At 42.1% G+C, this 15,640-nt stretch overlaps 1 protein-coding gene across 1 annotated transcript; it reads right to left on the bottom strand.

Moving 5' to 3' along the window:
* Positions 1–12,870: 12,870 nt before the first annotated feature.
* Positions 12,871–15,430, bottom strand: LOC103185683 (interleukin-8-like). The gene is made up of 5 exons (XM_007904321.2): positions 15,326–15,430; positions 14,276–14,413; positions 14,192–14,243; positions 13,683–13,766; positions 12,871–13,186 (listed from the first exon to the last, which is right to left on the bottom strand). The coding sequence occupies exons 1-5, from the start codon at positions 15,387–15,389 to the stop codon at positions 13,147–13,149; spliced, it is 378 nt and encodes a 125-aa protein (XP_007902512.1). The 5' UTR covers positions 15,390–15,430; the 3' UTR covers positions 12,871–13,146.
* Between the last annotated feature and the right edge of the window lie 210 nt (positions 15,431–15,640).

The following is a 15,640-nucleotide window of genomic DNA, read 5'->3' as shown; positions in this document are numbered from 1 at the left end:
ATGGATTGAACGCTTCAGGAGATAGTCACCCCACAGCCACAGAGGGTTCAGAACGAGAGTGAGTGGGTGACCACCTGGCATGGTAGGAAGAAAAAGATGGGGATTGCAGCAATCCCCTGAGTGTGGCACTCACAAACCGGCTCTCTGCACTGAATGCCAGTCAGGGTGATGACCCTCTGCGGAGGGGTTTATCAGAGAGGATAAACAAGTTACATAGAGGGCTGGGAGATAAAAATAGCAATGTAATAAAGAATAATACAGAAAAAAGAGGGATTAGACAGGCGAGACATGCAGAGCAGATTCAGTCAGTTGGGAGTGTATGTGTGTAAATGCACGGAGTGTTGACAAATAAGATTGGTGAGCTGCAGACTCAAGTTGCCATTGCCACATGGGGTTATGATGTAATGGCAAAGTGGAGACCTGGCTCAAACAAAGGCAGGAATGGGAGCTGAGTATTCCTGGCTACAATGTATTCAGGAGGGATAGAGGAAAAAAGGAAAAAAAGGAGTGGTGGTGGGGGGACTGGTAATATTGATTAAAGACATGGTCATGGCCCTGGAAAGGGGCTATGAGTACAAAAAGAGAATTTATTTGGTTAGAGTTAAGGAGCAGAAAAGGAGCTGTTACTCTGTTAGGTGTATACTGTAGACCTCCAAATAGTGGAAGGGAGATAGATGAGCAAATCTGCAAGCAGGTTTTAGAAAGATGCAAAACCACTAGAGTAGTGATAATGGGGGACTTCAATTATCCTAACATAGACTGACAAAACAACAGTGTAAAGGGCAATGAGGGGGAAGCATTCCTGAAATGTGTGCAGGATAACTTTCTAGATCAGTATGTTTCCAGCCCAAAGAGGAAGGAAGCAGTGCTGGATCTAGTTCTGGGGAATGAAGTGGGGCAAGTGGAGCAGGTTTCAGTAGAAGAGCATCTGGACAACAGTGATCATAACATCATAAGGTTTAGAGTACTTATGGAAAGGGACAAGGAGCAATCAAATGTGAAGATACTTAACTGGAAGAGAGCTAAAACAGCTAATGAGCAAAGAGGTGATAGTTCGGGGACAGAACAAATACATTCCCACAAAGGGGAAAGGTAGGGCATTCAAACCTCCCTGGATGAGTAAGGAAATTGAGATTAAAATAAAACAGGAAAAGGAGGCTTCTGATAAATGTCAGGTCCAAAATACAGAAAATGATCAAATACAATATAGAAAGTACAGAGGAGAACTGAAAAAGGAAATAATAGGGGCAAAGAGATTGTATGAGAAAAGATTAGCGGGTAACATAAAAGGGAACCCTAAGGTATTTTATTAGCATATAAAGAATATAATGTCAAAAATAGGGTGACTCCAATTAGGTACCAAGAAGGAAATCTTCTTGTGGAGGCAGTGCTGACACACTGAATGAGTACTTTGCTTCTGTCGTCACATAGGAAGAGGATGCAGCCAATGCCACAGTGTCAGAGGAGAGGCTGGAGAAATTGGATAAGATAAGAATAAACCGAGAGGAGGTACTAAAAAGGTTGTCAGTGCTCAAGGCAGATAAGTCACCCGGTCCAGATGGGATGCATCCTAGGTTACTGAGGGAAGTAAGGATGGAAATATCGGAGGCTCTGGCCACAATCTTTCAATCCTCCTTGGCAACCCGGGTGGTCCCAGAGGACTGGCAAATGTTACTCCCCTGTACAAAAAGGGGCAGAAGGAGAAACCCAGGAACTACAGGCCTGTCAGCCTAACTTCAGTAATGGGAAAACTTCTAGAGACTATAATCCGCGACAAAATAAATTTTCACTTAGAAAAGTAGTTTTTTGATGAAGTAACGGAGAGGGTAGATGGTAAGGTGTTTCAGTTGATGTAGTTTATATGGATTTTCAAAATGTGTTTGATAAAGTGCCACATAAGAGACTTGAAAACAAAATAGAAGCCCACGGTATTAAAGGGACAGTGGCAGCATGGATACAGAACTGGCTGGGAAACAGAAAGCAGAGAGTGGTGGTGAACGGTTGTTTTTCTGACTGGAGGGAAGTGTGCAGTGGTGTCCCCCAGGGATCAGTATTGTGACCACTGCTGATTTTGACCTATGTAATTCACCTGGACTTGGGTACAGGGAGTACAATTTCCAAGTTTGCAGATAATACTAAGCTAGGAAAAGTAGTAAACATTGAGGAGGACAGTAGCAAATTGCAAATGACCAGGATTGGGCAAAAGATGGCCCGCAGGCCATATCCAGCCACCAAATGATTCTATCCAGCCCGTCATTGTGCCTAGCAATACAAAAAATTATAGTTTGTTCAGTCCCAGAAAGTCGCACAAATTTCACATTTGAACCTGACCGGGAACTTCAGCCAATCACACTGCTTAGTTGTGCGTACACTCCCTTAAGTGTTGAATCAGGCTGACGTCAGAAATGTACGGATCGGCAAATTTTCAAACACGCACATGCGGCAACCACAGCAATACTGTTCACTGACGAGGACGTTAATCATAAATGAGTTTATTAAAGAAGCGGAAAGTGGACGCTGAAGGCAGAATATTCAAAAAGAATGGACGTCTAATTTTTTTTTACCAGTGTGGGTGGAAAATAAAACAAATAAAATAAACTAAAAATAAATTAAAAAATAAAATAAAGAAAGAAAATAGAAACAGTATGCAGTCACAAAATAATGTAAGCAATTTTGCATGTTTTTCACTGGCACTCGATAAGAGTTGTGATGTCAAAGACACAGCCCAGTTGATAATTTTTATTGAGGTATCACCAAAAATATTAAGCTCACAGAGGAATTGACAGCAATGCAGTCAATGAAAGATACGACAACTTGAGAAGACTTTTTGGAGGCAATTAATAAGTATATCTTAAAGTTAGGAGTGGAGTGGAAACATCTGCCCAAATCTGACAGGCAAAAATGTTGGGTTACTGAAAAGAATTCAAGATCAAGTCAAAGAAACAAACCCAGAACAGAATATTGCTTTTCTACACTGCATTATTCACCAAGAGGTCCTCTGTAAACAGAGTGTTCTAAAACTAAACAATGTCTTGGACAGTTATGAGGTGGTCAACCACATTCGAGCAAAGAGGATTAAACCACAGGCAATTGTAACTCTGTTTGAGGAATTGGAATCCGAGCACACGGATGTTCTGTATCACACACATGTAAGACGGCTTAGTTTAGGAAAGGTCTTGAAAAGAGTGTGGAAACTGAGAACAGAGATTGATTTTTGGACATGAAACAAAAAAATTCAGATTTCCCACAGCTGAATGACTCAAATTGGCTCTGATTTCGCATTTGCCATTGATATCATGGGCCACATGAATGAACTGAATTCAAAACTGCAACAGAAGGGAGCCTTTGTTCATGATTTGTATTGCAGTGTCAAGTCATTTATGATGAAATTATTTATTTTATTGTGTCAAATAGGAAACAGGCTGTTTGCCCACCTTTCAACTTTGCAGCAGATTACTTTTTGCGATCAAAGCCTTAAAAATTATACTTTGTCACTACTTGACTTACATTTTCTCACCAATTCCAGGATTTCAATTTGATCGAAACTGACCTGTCTTTGCACTCTTCATCTTTCTCATTTGATGATGACAAAGCCCCATTTGACCTCCAACTCGAGCTTACTGACCTGCAATTTGATCCATTGCTTGCGGAGCAATTCAAATCTGTGCTGCTTCCCAGTTTTTACGCCTCTCTTAATGAATATACCTTTCCAAAAATAAAGGCCCAGAGGATGCTGTTTGGATCAACATGTAAGATGGCTTAGTTTAGGAAAGTTCTTGAAAAGAGTGAACTGAGAACAGAGATTGATTGATTTTTGGACATGAAACAAATCAAAACTTAGATCTGTGATGACTCCTCCTCGTCCCCCGAGTCCTCCGCTCCACCCTCGGTGGCCATGCCTTCAGCCACTATGCCCCGAGGCTCTGGAATTGTCTTTCTCACTCCCTTCGTCTCGCTCCCTCCCTTCCCATTTTCAGGTCTCTGCTGAAGACCTTTCTTTTCGATCGCGCCTTTGGTCACCTTCCTCCCCCTCCCCCTCCCCTGGCTCGGTCCCGGGATCCGTTACTGTAAAGTGCTCTGAGACGCCGTCCAGCGTGGAGGGTGCTATATTAATCCAAGTTGTTGTTGTTGACTGATAACCGTTAACCAGACAACTGAAGTTAGGCATCGTCTCTATTGTTGCAGCAGTACTCCGCATTGCAACAATAGAGACGATGCCTAACTTCAGTTGTCTGGTTAACGGACATCAGCGCTTTCATTTTTCCCATTGATTGAGCTTCTCACATTCTCATCAATTTGTGAATAAATGAATAAATATCGAATAAATGTCTGCTCAATGAGTTGTTTTTATTTAACCTAATTTTAATGAATGTCAATTATATAGACTTTATTTTATGCATGTACAAGTGTAAGACTTGATTTTTAACTATTATTAGGCATTTGCATTTATGTTAAGTGTGTGGCCTGTGAAGCTTACCAAAACTCGTGAAGTGCCTGCCAGCCAAAATAATTGCTCACCCCTGACATAGACAGGCTGGTAAGATGGGCAGACACGTGGCAGATGAAGTTTAATGTGGAGAAATGCAAAGTGATGCATTTTGGGAGAAAGAATGAGGAGAGGCAATATAAACTGATGGTAAAATCTTAAAGGGGGCGAAAGAACAGAGAGACCCAGGTGGCAGGACAGGTAGATGAAGCTGCTAAAAAAGCATACAGGTTACTAGGCTTTAAAAATAGGGGCGTAGAATACAAAAATCAGGAAATTATGAACCTTTATAAAACACTGGTTAGGCCTCAGCTAGAGACTGTGTTCAGTTCTGGGCACCACACTTTAGGAAGGATATCAAGGCATTGGAGAGGGTGCAAAGGAGATTTACTAGGATGGTACCAGGAATGAGGGACGTCAGTTATCAGGAGAGGTTAGAGAAGCGAGAATTATTCTCCTTGGAGCAGAGAAGTTCAAGAGGAGACTGAATAGAAGTTTTCAAAATTATGAGGGTATTCGATAGGGTGAACAAAGAGAAACTATTTCCACTGGTGGGTGGGTCGGTAACCAATTTAAAATAGTTGTTAAAAGAAACAGAGGGGAGGTGAGGAGAAATTTTTTCACACAGCACGTTGTTCAGATCTGGAATGCATTGCCTGAAAGGGTGGTGGAAGCCGATTCAATAACATTTTTAAAAGAGTAGATAATTATTTGGGGAGGACAAGGTTGCAGGGCTTTGGGGAGAGAGCGGGGGAGTGGGATTGATTTGGATAATTCTTTTCAAAAAGCTGGCATAGATACGATGGGCTGAATGGCCTCCTTTTGTGCTGTATAATTCTATGATTCTATGACAACCACTGTATCAGGTGTCATCCACAGGACAACTAGAGGATACTAACTTTAAAGAATATTTGACGTCCCCACCTTATTTTACTAAAGGGAGCGTGTGGAATGATATTGATCTGACCAGATGTACACGGAAGGGAGATAATAATAATAATAATAATAATAATCCTTGCATTTGATATAGCGCTTTTCACGTCGGGAGGACGTCCCAAAGCGCTTCACAGAACACACTGTAAAGTGAATTGACTGTATATTTGTGGGCGAACGCGGCAGCCAATTGCGCACAGCAATGTCCCACAAACAGTCGTAGATTGAAAATGACCAATTTAATTATTGTTTTTTTTTTTTTTTTGGAGGGATTATTATTAGGCGTGTGGAGTAAGGAAACTTGCCCAAGGTTTCGCCCTGACCTGCCTGGAATTGAACTCAGGTCTCTCACTTGCAAAGCGAGTGCTCTAACCACTGAGCTACAGGACTCCACGATAGTTGGGCTTTCCCAACTAGTTACACAGGTGGCGACCAAGCATGTGGTTACACATTTATGGAACAATCACTATTGTGTAACGTCCAAGTGATCTCAAAATGGTGAAGCACTAATATTGCATATCAAAGGAAAGGTATCTACTACTGTACCACCTCAGATACTAAATTCTATCATGGATGAATGCCCGGTGCCAAGCCCAACAGGTTGTATCAAACCCACATATGAGCTTGGATTGGGCAAACATCAGGTGACTCCCGTAGCCAATATAGGATATAATCTGACTAGGATCAAGGTTAAAACAGATTTGCAAAAGAAGCTCTAAGAGTTATTGCACAATTCGGCCAACCCATTCTACCTATACCATTCAGTCTAAAAAGTTTAATTACAAGAGGAATTGCCTCCCAGACACACTTAGTAAAATTCCAACAGAATAATCAAAAGGTGGAACACGGGTTCAAGGTGTTAGGCAAGAAATCATGGTGGCAAAATGTGTATCATGCAGGACAATCACCATGGGCTCGACTGGCCTCTTACGCATTTCTAATTGTGCAAATCTTGCTTACGTTGTTTCTATACTAAATTTTGTGTTGGCTTTGTTGCTTCGTAAAGCAATTGGACAAGCGAGTCAGGCTTAATGAATTTGTGGCATTGCTAGAGAAGTGCTGGTGAGGGATCAGAATAGATTTCTTCATCTTCAAGGTGGGAACTGTTAGAATATAGTGATTTAACTACCTATGACATACATATAGATTTTGAGGGCTAGCAGGAATAAGGGAGGTAAAGAGTAACAAATTGGTACGTGACATCAGTTTGTGATCTGCAGGGTACTCTGACTCAACTGAATGATTTAACAGTAAGTTGAGATAGGAGAAGTTTTATGATTTAATAGGAACTCGAGAGAAGTTGAATACTGAGGAAAACAAGCCCAGCTATGGAGGGGCCTAGTGAAACAATAGGTATTAGCATTTTTATCTCAAGGTATAAAGGAAGTTTGCAAAGTTAATACAATACAGCGGCACTGAGCATGACCTGGTGACTTCAAGGGCTGCACAGCTGTCTAGAGCTCGGAACGGGTAATATTATTTTGGTTCTGTCAATTATCGCTTATGTACTGTGTGTATAAATGATTCTACAAATGTTAGAATAAAACCATCTTTACATTCGTATTGGGATTATGATGTCGATCATTGGCTAAGGTTATCTAGAGGTTCGTCCCAGCAAACCTAAGAGACATAAATAGGAGTTTCATGGAATTCCTGTAAAAATGTCAAGTGAAATTATTCAAGTTAGGGTGAGGGGGTTAGGGATTAGGGCTCGGGATTAAAGTTAGGGTGAGGGTTAGGGTTTAGGTGATGGGGTCCCGTGACCTGAGTGCAGTCAGATGATGTGGGGATTTGGTTACAAGACCTGGGAGGGATCACGTGACCTCGGTTTCTTTCAGGTAACCCGGGGATGTGGTGAGGTAACGTGGGATGTGATCATGATTACACCCCAGGTACAGTCACGTGACCTGGGGTGTAATTGCGTGACCTGGGCGGGATCATGTTACCTAGATGTGCACACATGTCCTGGACTGGGCCACATGACCCGACGCGGGATCATGTAACCCGGATGCAGTCATGTGACCAGGACTGGGCCACGTGGCTTGGGGTGCGGGTCAGGCGATCTGCACCTGGGGGTTCTGTCACGTGACCTGGACTGCGCCACGTGACCTGGGTTTGCGGTTACATAACCCAGATTGGGTCATGTGACCTGGGGTGCACTTCACAGAATATACATGAGAAAATGATCAGGAAAAAAATACCAAAAACATTTAAAAAAAGGAATGTTGAAGAGAAAATGCACGAAAAACTCAAACAAATGTTAACACACAAAAACGCCAAAAAATGCAACAGAAATATGTTACAAATGATTGAATTTCTGTAAAAATTTGATAAGATTTTTCTACAAACATGCACGGAAATAGCTTTTCATGAAATTTCCATAAAAATGTCAAGTGAAATAAAATTTCAAGTGTTTTAATGTTTAATTTACTCCAAATGTGGAGATTTGATATGAGTTTGTACAACAGCAACAAAGTTACATTTATCATGTGGGTTTCACGTCGGGAGTTCATCCCAAGGCGCTGAACAGTCGGGGATCAGACCTGAGCATGGGGGTGGGTGGGGGCAGGGTTGGAATGAGGGAGCGCAGAGGGTATAGGAAGGAGGCTGAAGCACAGTCGAAAAGGAGGGTCTTGAGTCATGCCTTGAAGTTGGCATGAAGAGAGAGCAAGACAAAGGGATTATGAGATGCAGTTCCAAAGTGTGGAGGCAGAGCCACTGAAAGCCTGGCCGCCGATGGTAGGGAGGGTCGGGCGGGATACATGGAGCAGGCCGGAGCCTGCTAAGCGAGTGGACTGATTGATAGGAGGTCAGCAGGTCAGAGATACGGGAGGATGCAAGGTTGTGGAGGGCCTTGAAAGTGAGGAAGAGGTGTTTGAATTCTATTCTCTGAGGGATGGGCAGCCAGTGGAGCTGGGCAAGTGGGGGGGATTCAAGTGGTTTAAGGTACAAATGTGGAGTGATCAGATTTAATACGATTTTTCCATAAATATGCGCCAAAATAGGGTTTCATGGAATTCCTGTAAAGATGTCGAGTGAAACTATTGAGGTAAGGGTTAGGCGTCAGGGGTTAAGGTTAGGATAGAGTTTAGCGCTAGCACCTTGGAATGGCACATCTAGCCTGGGGCGGGTTCATGTGACATGGGCGCAGTCAGGTGATGTGGGGATATGACCTGGGTGGGACCATGCGTCCTGGAACGGGTCACGTGATCTGGGTGCAATGCCACATGATCCTGGATGTAGTGGCGTGATCTCGGAATGCAGTCAGGTGACCCGAGTGTGTGCTCAAGTGACCGAGGTGTAGTCAAGTGACGTGGGGCATAGTCGTGTGACCTGGGTTGGGTCACGTGAATTGGGCTGGGTCATGTGACCTGGGTGCCCTTCACAGAATATACGTGAAAAAATGAACAGAAAGTACGTGAAAAATCTAAACAAATGTTAACATACAAAAACGGCAAAAAATGCAACAAAAATATGTGGCGTCCTGTAGCTCAGTTGTTAGGGCACTCACCTCGTGGGCAAAAGACCTGGGTTCGATTCCTGGCGGGGTGAAACCTTGGGCAAGTTTCTTTACTCCACACGACTAATAATAATCCCTCAAGAAAAGAAATAAATGAAATAATAATTTGGTCATTTTCAATCCACGACTGTTTGTGGGACACTGCTGTGCGCAATTGGCTGCCACGTTTCGCCCACAAAATAAACAGTCAATTCAATTTACAGGATATACTTTGAAGCGCTTTGAGACGTCTGGAAGACATAAAAGGATTATATCAAATGCAAGGATTATTATTTTTTGTTATAAAAAAATGGAATATCTGAAGAAATGTTAAGGGAAATAAAATTTCAAATAGTTTGAAATGTGGAGTAAAACGATATTTGATAAGATTTTTCCACAAACATGGTAAGATATCCCCTGCACAAACCGGTTCTCTGTACTGAATGCTGATGAGGGTGATGACGCCTCGGGTGAGAGATGTCAAAGCAAATGGATGCACAGGGAGACACAGGGAAGAGTGTCAGTGCAATTGTCATTGTGGATACAATGGTGAAAGGAGTAGACAGATGTTTCTGCAACCAAAGACATGACTCTCGCATGGTATGTTGCCTCCCTGGTGCCAGGGTTGAAAACATCACAGAATGAGTGCAAAACATTTTATGGGGGAAAGGGAACATCCAGAAGTCGTGGTCCATGTTGGTCCATGACATAGGAAAAAAAGGGCTGAAATCCTGCAGCAAGAGTATCAGAAGCTAGGGAAACAGCTAAAGAGCAGGACCTCAAAGGTTGTGATTTCTAGATTACTCCCAATACCTCATGCAAGGTATCAAAACAGCAAGATCAAACACATTCGTGCATGGCTATGGAAATGGTGCAGAAAGGAGGGCTTCAGGTTCTTGGATTATTGGAACCCGTTCTGGGGCAGGTGGGACCTATACAAGGTGGGTGGGTTACACCTGAACAGGGCTGGCAATGATGTCCTTGCAGAGAGATTAACTAGTGCAGTGGGGAAGCGTTTAAAGTAATTTCCAGGGGGGAAGGGAATCAGGATGCAGCATCAGAGAGACAAAAGTTAGATAGACCACTTGGAGAGACTAAGAGCAATGCAATAAGGAGATACTTATTTGGGAGGACAAGTCTGCAGGGCTATGGGGAGAGAGTGGGGAAAGTGGGATTGTTTTGTATAGGTCTTTTCAAAGAGCCACCGAAATCAATCCTACTCACTCACCGCGGCCATAATGGGCAGAATGGCCTCCTTCTGTGCTGTATAATTCTCTGATCCCAGGTGGCCTGGGGGCTTGGTCACGTGACCGGGGTACAGCCAGGTGACGTCAGGAATGTGATCATGTGACCGGAGCGGGATCACATGACCTGAGATGTGCTTCATACAATATACGCCAAAAACTGTTGACGAGAAAATGCGTCAAAAACGTTAAAATAAACGAAAAAATGTTGAAGAGAAATTACGTAAAAAACCCGCACAAATTTTAACACACAAAAATGTAAACAATGATGCATTGTCGAGGGAAATAAAATTTCAAGTGGTTTAAGGTAAAAATGTGGAGTAAATGATATTTAATAAGATTTTTCCACAAATATGCATGAAAATAGTGTTTCATGGAATTTCCATAAAAGTGTGACCCGAAATAAAACTTCAAGGTGCAAATGTGAAATAAAATGAAATTTGATAACTATTTTTACACCAAATAAGAATGTCAGTAAAAATGTCGAGAGAAAATATCAACTGCCTTCATATAATAAATAACAATATTTATATTATTATCAGTTGCCTTAAGGTACAAATGTGGAGTAAAATCAGATTTGATATGATTTGGACACAAACATACTGCATTTAAATTGGCTTAAATTACAAATTTCCTGTAAAATTTTCGAGTGAAATTATTGAGGTGAGAGGTCACGGGTTTAGTTGAGGGGTCAGGGGTTTAGGTGAGGGTCAGAGGTTCAGGTGAGGGGTTGGGTTCACGTGAGGGGTCGGATTTAGGTGCGGGATCAAGGGTTTAGGTGAGGGGTCGGGTTTAGGTGAGGGGTCAGGGGTTTAGGTGAGGGGTCAGGGGTTTAGGTGAGGGGTCAGGGGTTTAGGTGAGGGTGAGGGCTTTAGGTGAGGGTGAGGGCTTTAGGTGAGGGTGAGGGGTCGGGGGTTTAGGTGAGGGGTCAGGGGTTTAGGTGAGGGGTCAGGGGTTTAGGTGAGGGTGAGGGCTTTAGGTGAGGGTGAGGGGTCGGAGGTTTAGGTGATGGGTCAAGGGGTTAGGTGAGGGAGTCAGGGGCTTAGGTGAGGGTGAGGGCTCAGTGCTTTAGGCGAGGGTGAGGGGTCAGGGATTTAGGTGAGGGTGAGGGATCACGGGTTTAGTTGGGTCAGGGGTTGAGGTGAGGGGTCAGGGGTTTAGGTGAGTGTGAGGGGTTTAGGTGAGGGTGAGGAGTCAGGGGTTGAGGTGATGGTGTCAGGGGTTTAGGTGAGGGTGAGAGGTCAGTGGTTTAGTTGAGGGGTCAGGGGTTTAGGTGAGGGGTCAGGGGTTCAGGTGAGGGATCAGGGGTTTAGGTGAGAGTGAGGGGTCAGGGGTTTAGGTGAGGGGTCAGGGGTTTAGGTGAGGGTGAGGGGTCAGGGGTTTAGGTGAGGGTGAGGGGTCAGGGGTTTAGGTGAGGGGTCAGGGGTTTAGACGAGGGTGAGGGTTCAAAGGTTTAAGTGAGGGTGTGGGGTCAGGGGTTTAGGTGAGGTGTCAGGCGTTCAGGTGAGGGGTCAGGGGTTTAGGTGAGGGCTCAGGGGTTTAGGTGAGGGTGAAGGGTTGGGTTTAAGTGAGGGTGAAGGGTCGGGTTTAGGTGAGGGTGCGGTGTCAGGGGTTTAGGTGAGGGTTAGGGTTCAGGGGTTTAGGTGAGGGTTAGGGGTCAGGGGTTCAGGTGAGGGGTCAGAGGTTTAGGTGAATGTGCGGGGTCAGGGGTTTAGGTGAGGGGTTGGGTTTAGGTGAATGTGCGGGGTCAGGGGTTTAGGTGAGGATGAGGGATTAGGGTTTGGGATAAAGGTTAGGGTGAAGGTTAGGTTTTAGGGTTATCGGTCATGTAACCTTAACTGACCCACGTAGCATGGGGAGGAGTCACATGACCTGGGTTGCGTTCAGGTCACTTGGGGTGCGGTCAGGTGGACTGGGCCGTGGTCACGTGACCTGTATGCCATCACATTACCTGTCCTGTAGCTCAGTGGTTAGTTCACTTGGCTGGCAAGCAAGAGGACCTCGGTTAGATTCGTGCACCCAGCAAAACCTTAGGCAAGTTTCCTTATTCCACTCGCCTCTGTTTATCCAGTAGTGAGTAGGAATGTGATTGTTGGTCGGTTGGTGTATCACTTTGCTATATCAAATGCAAGGATTATTATTGTTACGGGGAGGTGGGCAGTGTGGCCACTGAGATAATAGCCAAACTGATCATGCATACAACATCTAACTCATTTCAAAATGTCTTCATTAATATATTAATATTTCATTCACCATAATAGATAGCTTCAACACTCAAAATAGAAAAGATAGAATTAACAAGTGCCTATAATAATAATTCCTCAATAAATTAATAAATACTCTCTGGTTCAGAAACATATTATGAATTGTAGGAATCCACACAGGTTTTCATGCTCAGTTTTTTTTACAATAAACATTTATATATGGAATAGCACATTTTATGAGCCTATAGACAATTTGGAATAAACTCAAAATGAAATAAAGTCAAATAACTTACAATAAGAGTCAGAGACACAACAATAAATATTAATATTTATAATACATCATTCATGCAAAAATAAAAAGTGATTTCCCTTCCCAACACCCTAATACTGCAGCAAGTGTTTGGAAGTATAATTGGATCATAGAATAGAAGCAACCCAAATAGTCAGAATCACAGCTGTTGAATTGTTGCTTCACATCCTATCTGTTAGCTGCTCTCAGTCTGATTAATTGGGCAATGGTAATCTATCAAGGAAACATCTGGATTCCAACACTTTTGTCATCACATTGTTTGACAAAACATTCAACAGATCGAAATCTCATTGAGAAATTATTTCAACCAGTTCACCATTTGATGGATAAAAGTCCACACAAGGTGACAGGTAGTTGTCAACAACAACAATTTGCATTGATATTGTGCCTTTCATGCGGACAGCGTCTTGGAGCGTGAACTGCAGAAATGGCACAGAGGTCCTGGCATGGCTGAGTTTCAGTCTTGACACTCAGACATTAGCTTGTTCCTCAGCTTTGTGAGTCTTGGAACTGTAGAATTAATAAAAAGTTACACAGTGAATTTCTCTGCATCATAAAGTAATACAATACAATTTACAGCACAATTTACATTTACATTTGGGTGCCTTTCATATCGGGAGGATGTCATAAAACGCAATACGGTATTAATAACAATCATGAGAACTCTTGCATTTGATATTAGTGCTTTATCAATTCATCTTTACAGGATTTACTGCTACCTGCCTGGGAATTTAAAGAAACAAACTTTCAATAAAAAAATAATCTTTACATTTGACATAGCGCCTTTCATGTTGGGAGGATGTCTCAAAGCACTTCACTTAATTTACAATAAGTGATTGTGTATTTTGTGGGCAAACATTGTATGGGCATTCAGACCAGAATCTATGCCAAAAATATTTCCTAGATTGAGGATTGTTTTGTTGTGACTTGGTACTGTATAAAGTGGAACAGTTTCCTGCCTGCTGATACCGTTCCTCTTCACCCCTGCACAGAAATGGCAACTTACCTATTCGTTATCTTGTTAATGATTCTTTGTACCCAGGGTGCTTTAGGGTGCAGACAGACTTGTTTTGTATTTGTAAGGGTGACACTAAAAGAAGAGAACAAGAGTTATGTCAGATTGTCAATCAACAAAATACACAGTTAATCCATTTTACAGTATATCCTGTGAAGCACTTTGAGACGTCTCAACAACGTGATAATCAAATGCATAGATTATTATTATCAAACCTCATTGTAAAATGGATTGAAGTTCTACTGAAAATATTTACAAAGCTTTCTACTCTTATTCAACAGAACACGATCCTTGCAAATAGGCAAATAGTCACTTTTTTTCGATGAGATGGAACATCTGCTTAAAGATCCCATGATACTATTCAAAAAGAGAAGCATGTTTCTCCCAGGGTCCTGATCAACAATCCCCCAGAGAAAAAAAATGGTCATTCACTTGGTAACTATGGGGCATTGCTGTAAGCCAATTGGCTGCCGTATTTCCTGCAAATGTAGAATTCTTACATTGTACAGTCACCCTGAGAAGGTCTTTGCGACATTTTGAAGTAATAATGCTCTATAACAAATGCAAGGATTATTATTCAATACTTATGATTTCTACGTTTCCGCAGTGAGGACCACTTGGAATGATATCAATTTCCTTCATGCGAGTTGGGCGGATGAAATCAGAGGATGGTTTGATGCATTGGCATTGCAGATTTGCTCCTTTTCCTCTGAGAGATGCACCTACAAAGTGAACAAATTACAAAACCTTAATCTTTGCTTCAATTTGTTTTAACCAATCTCTCCCTTTTCCTCATGTACATTTATCTATTGGGACTGAAATTCCATTTGTTACTTTGTTCTTTCAGTCGCCTTCACAAGTCAAGTGGAGAAAATTGCCAGCAGAGATGTGTGGGGAGAAATCCCATTTAGGTTGAGATTTACTCTATTTACGTAGCTATTCAGAGTACCAAGGATTTAGCAAATATGTGTTGTAAATACAACCTTGATTTTGAGCCCATTTTCTGTAAGTTCTTTTGTGAACTACAGAAAGTTAAAACTGAATTCAACAATTTGCCAAGTAATGGGTGCTCTAAAATGCTGCGGAAATAAAGTAAATCTTGCTCCAGCTGGGATCTTCCTGTTTCTGTGGTGCATAAGCAGAGAACCATTGCTTGGTATTACTTAATTCATCAAGACCTTGAAGGTCAATCTGCTATTATTCCCCTTACATGGCAGGTGTTTTGGTTTAAAACAATGCTGATAGATTTCAATAATTAGATGATGGGGTTCATTATGTTCCATATTAGTTGGACTTGTGTACATGTGTGTGGATGAGCCCACAGCATGGGCTAGCCCAGTGCACTTCTGGCTTTCATATATCTTTTTCACATACAATCCATTATTCTGTATTTCCTGTTATCTGTTACATCATTCACCAGGAAACCATAGTTCTGCTCAGAATAAAATGTGACAATTTCTCCTATAGTGTCTCAATTAATATTGCTTGTTTTAAGACATCTACATTTGAACAGTATATTGCATTTTTAATTCTATATTAACTATAATATATATTTGGATTGCCAATATAATTATAATTCTAGTCTAATTCTGTATACTTCCTGTACAGTTTAATAGACTTGGGTTAATTTTTACCTTGTGTAGAAGTCACATAAAGTATAAGAAAAGCGAGGATGGTGATAGTGACTTTGCTGTTCATTGTGCTTCACTTGTTTGACGTTGCTTTATTGTCTTCCTGATGCTCTGCTGCTGCAGTTTGCTTCTGACTCCTCTCTCTTCAGTCATTGCATTTATAAAGCAACAATCCTTGACTCGCCCTGAGGCGGTATCTGAGACAGGAATTTCTCCGGATGTTAATGGTTACAAACAGGTATGTAAAATTTCAAGTCATGGCACGTTTACTAAAATAGAAAAATAGGTTCAGATTTAAATTACTGCTGATCATTAAAC

Source organism: Callorhinchus milii, unplaced genomic scaffold (genome assembly GCF_018977255.1).
Source record: "Callorhinchus milii isolate IMCB2004 unplaced genomic scaffold, IMCB_Cmil_1.0 Scaffold1, whole genome shotgun sequence".
Lineage (NCBI taxonomy): Eukaryota > Metazoa > Chordata > Chondrichthyes > Chimaeriformes > Callorhinchidae > Callorhinchus > Callorhinchus milii.
This window is presented reverse-complemented; position numbering and strand designations above follow the sequence as displayed.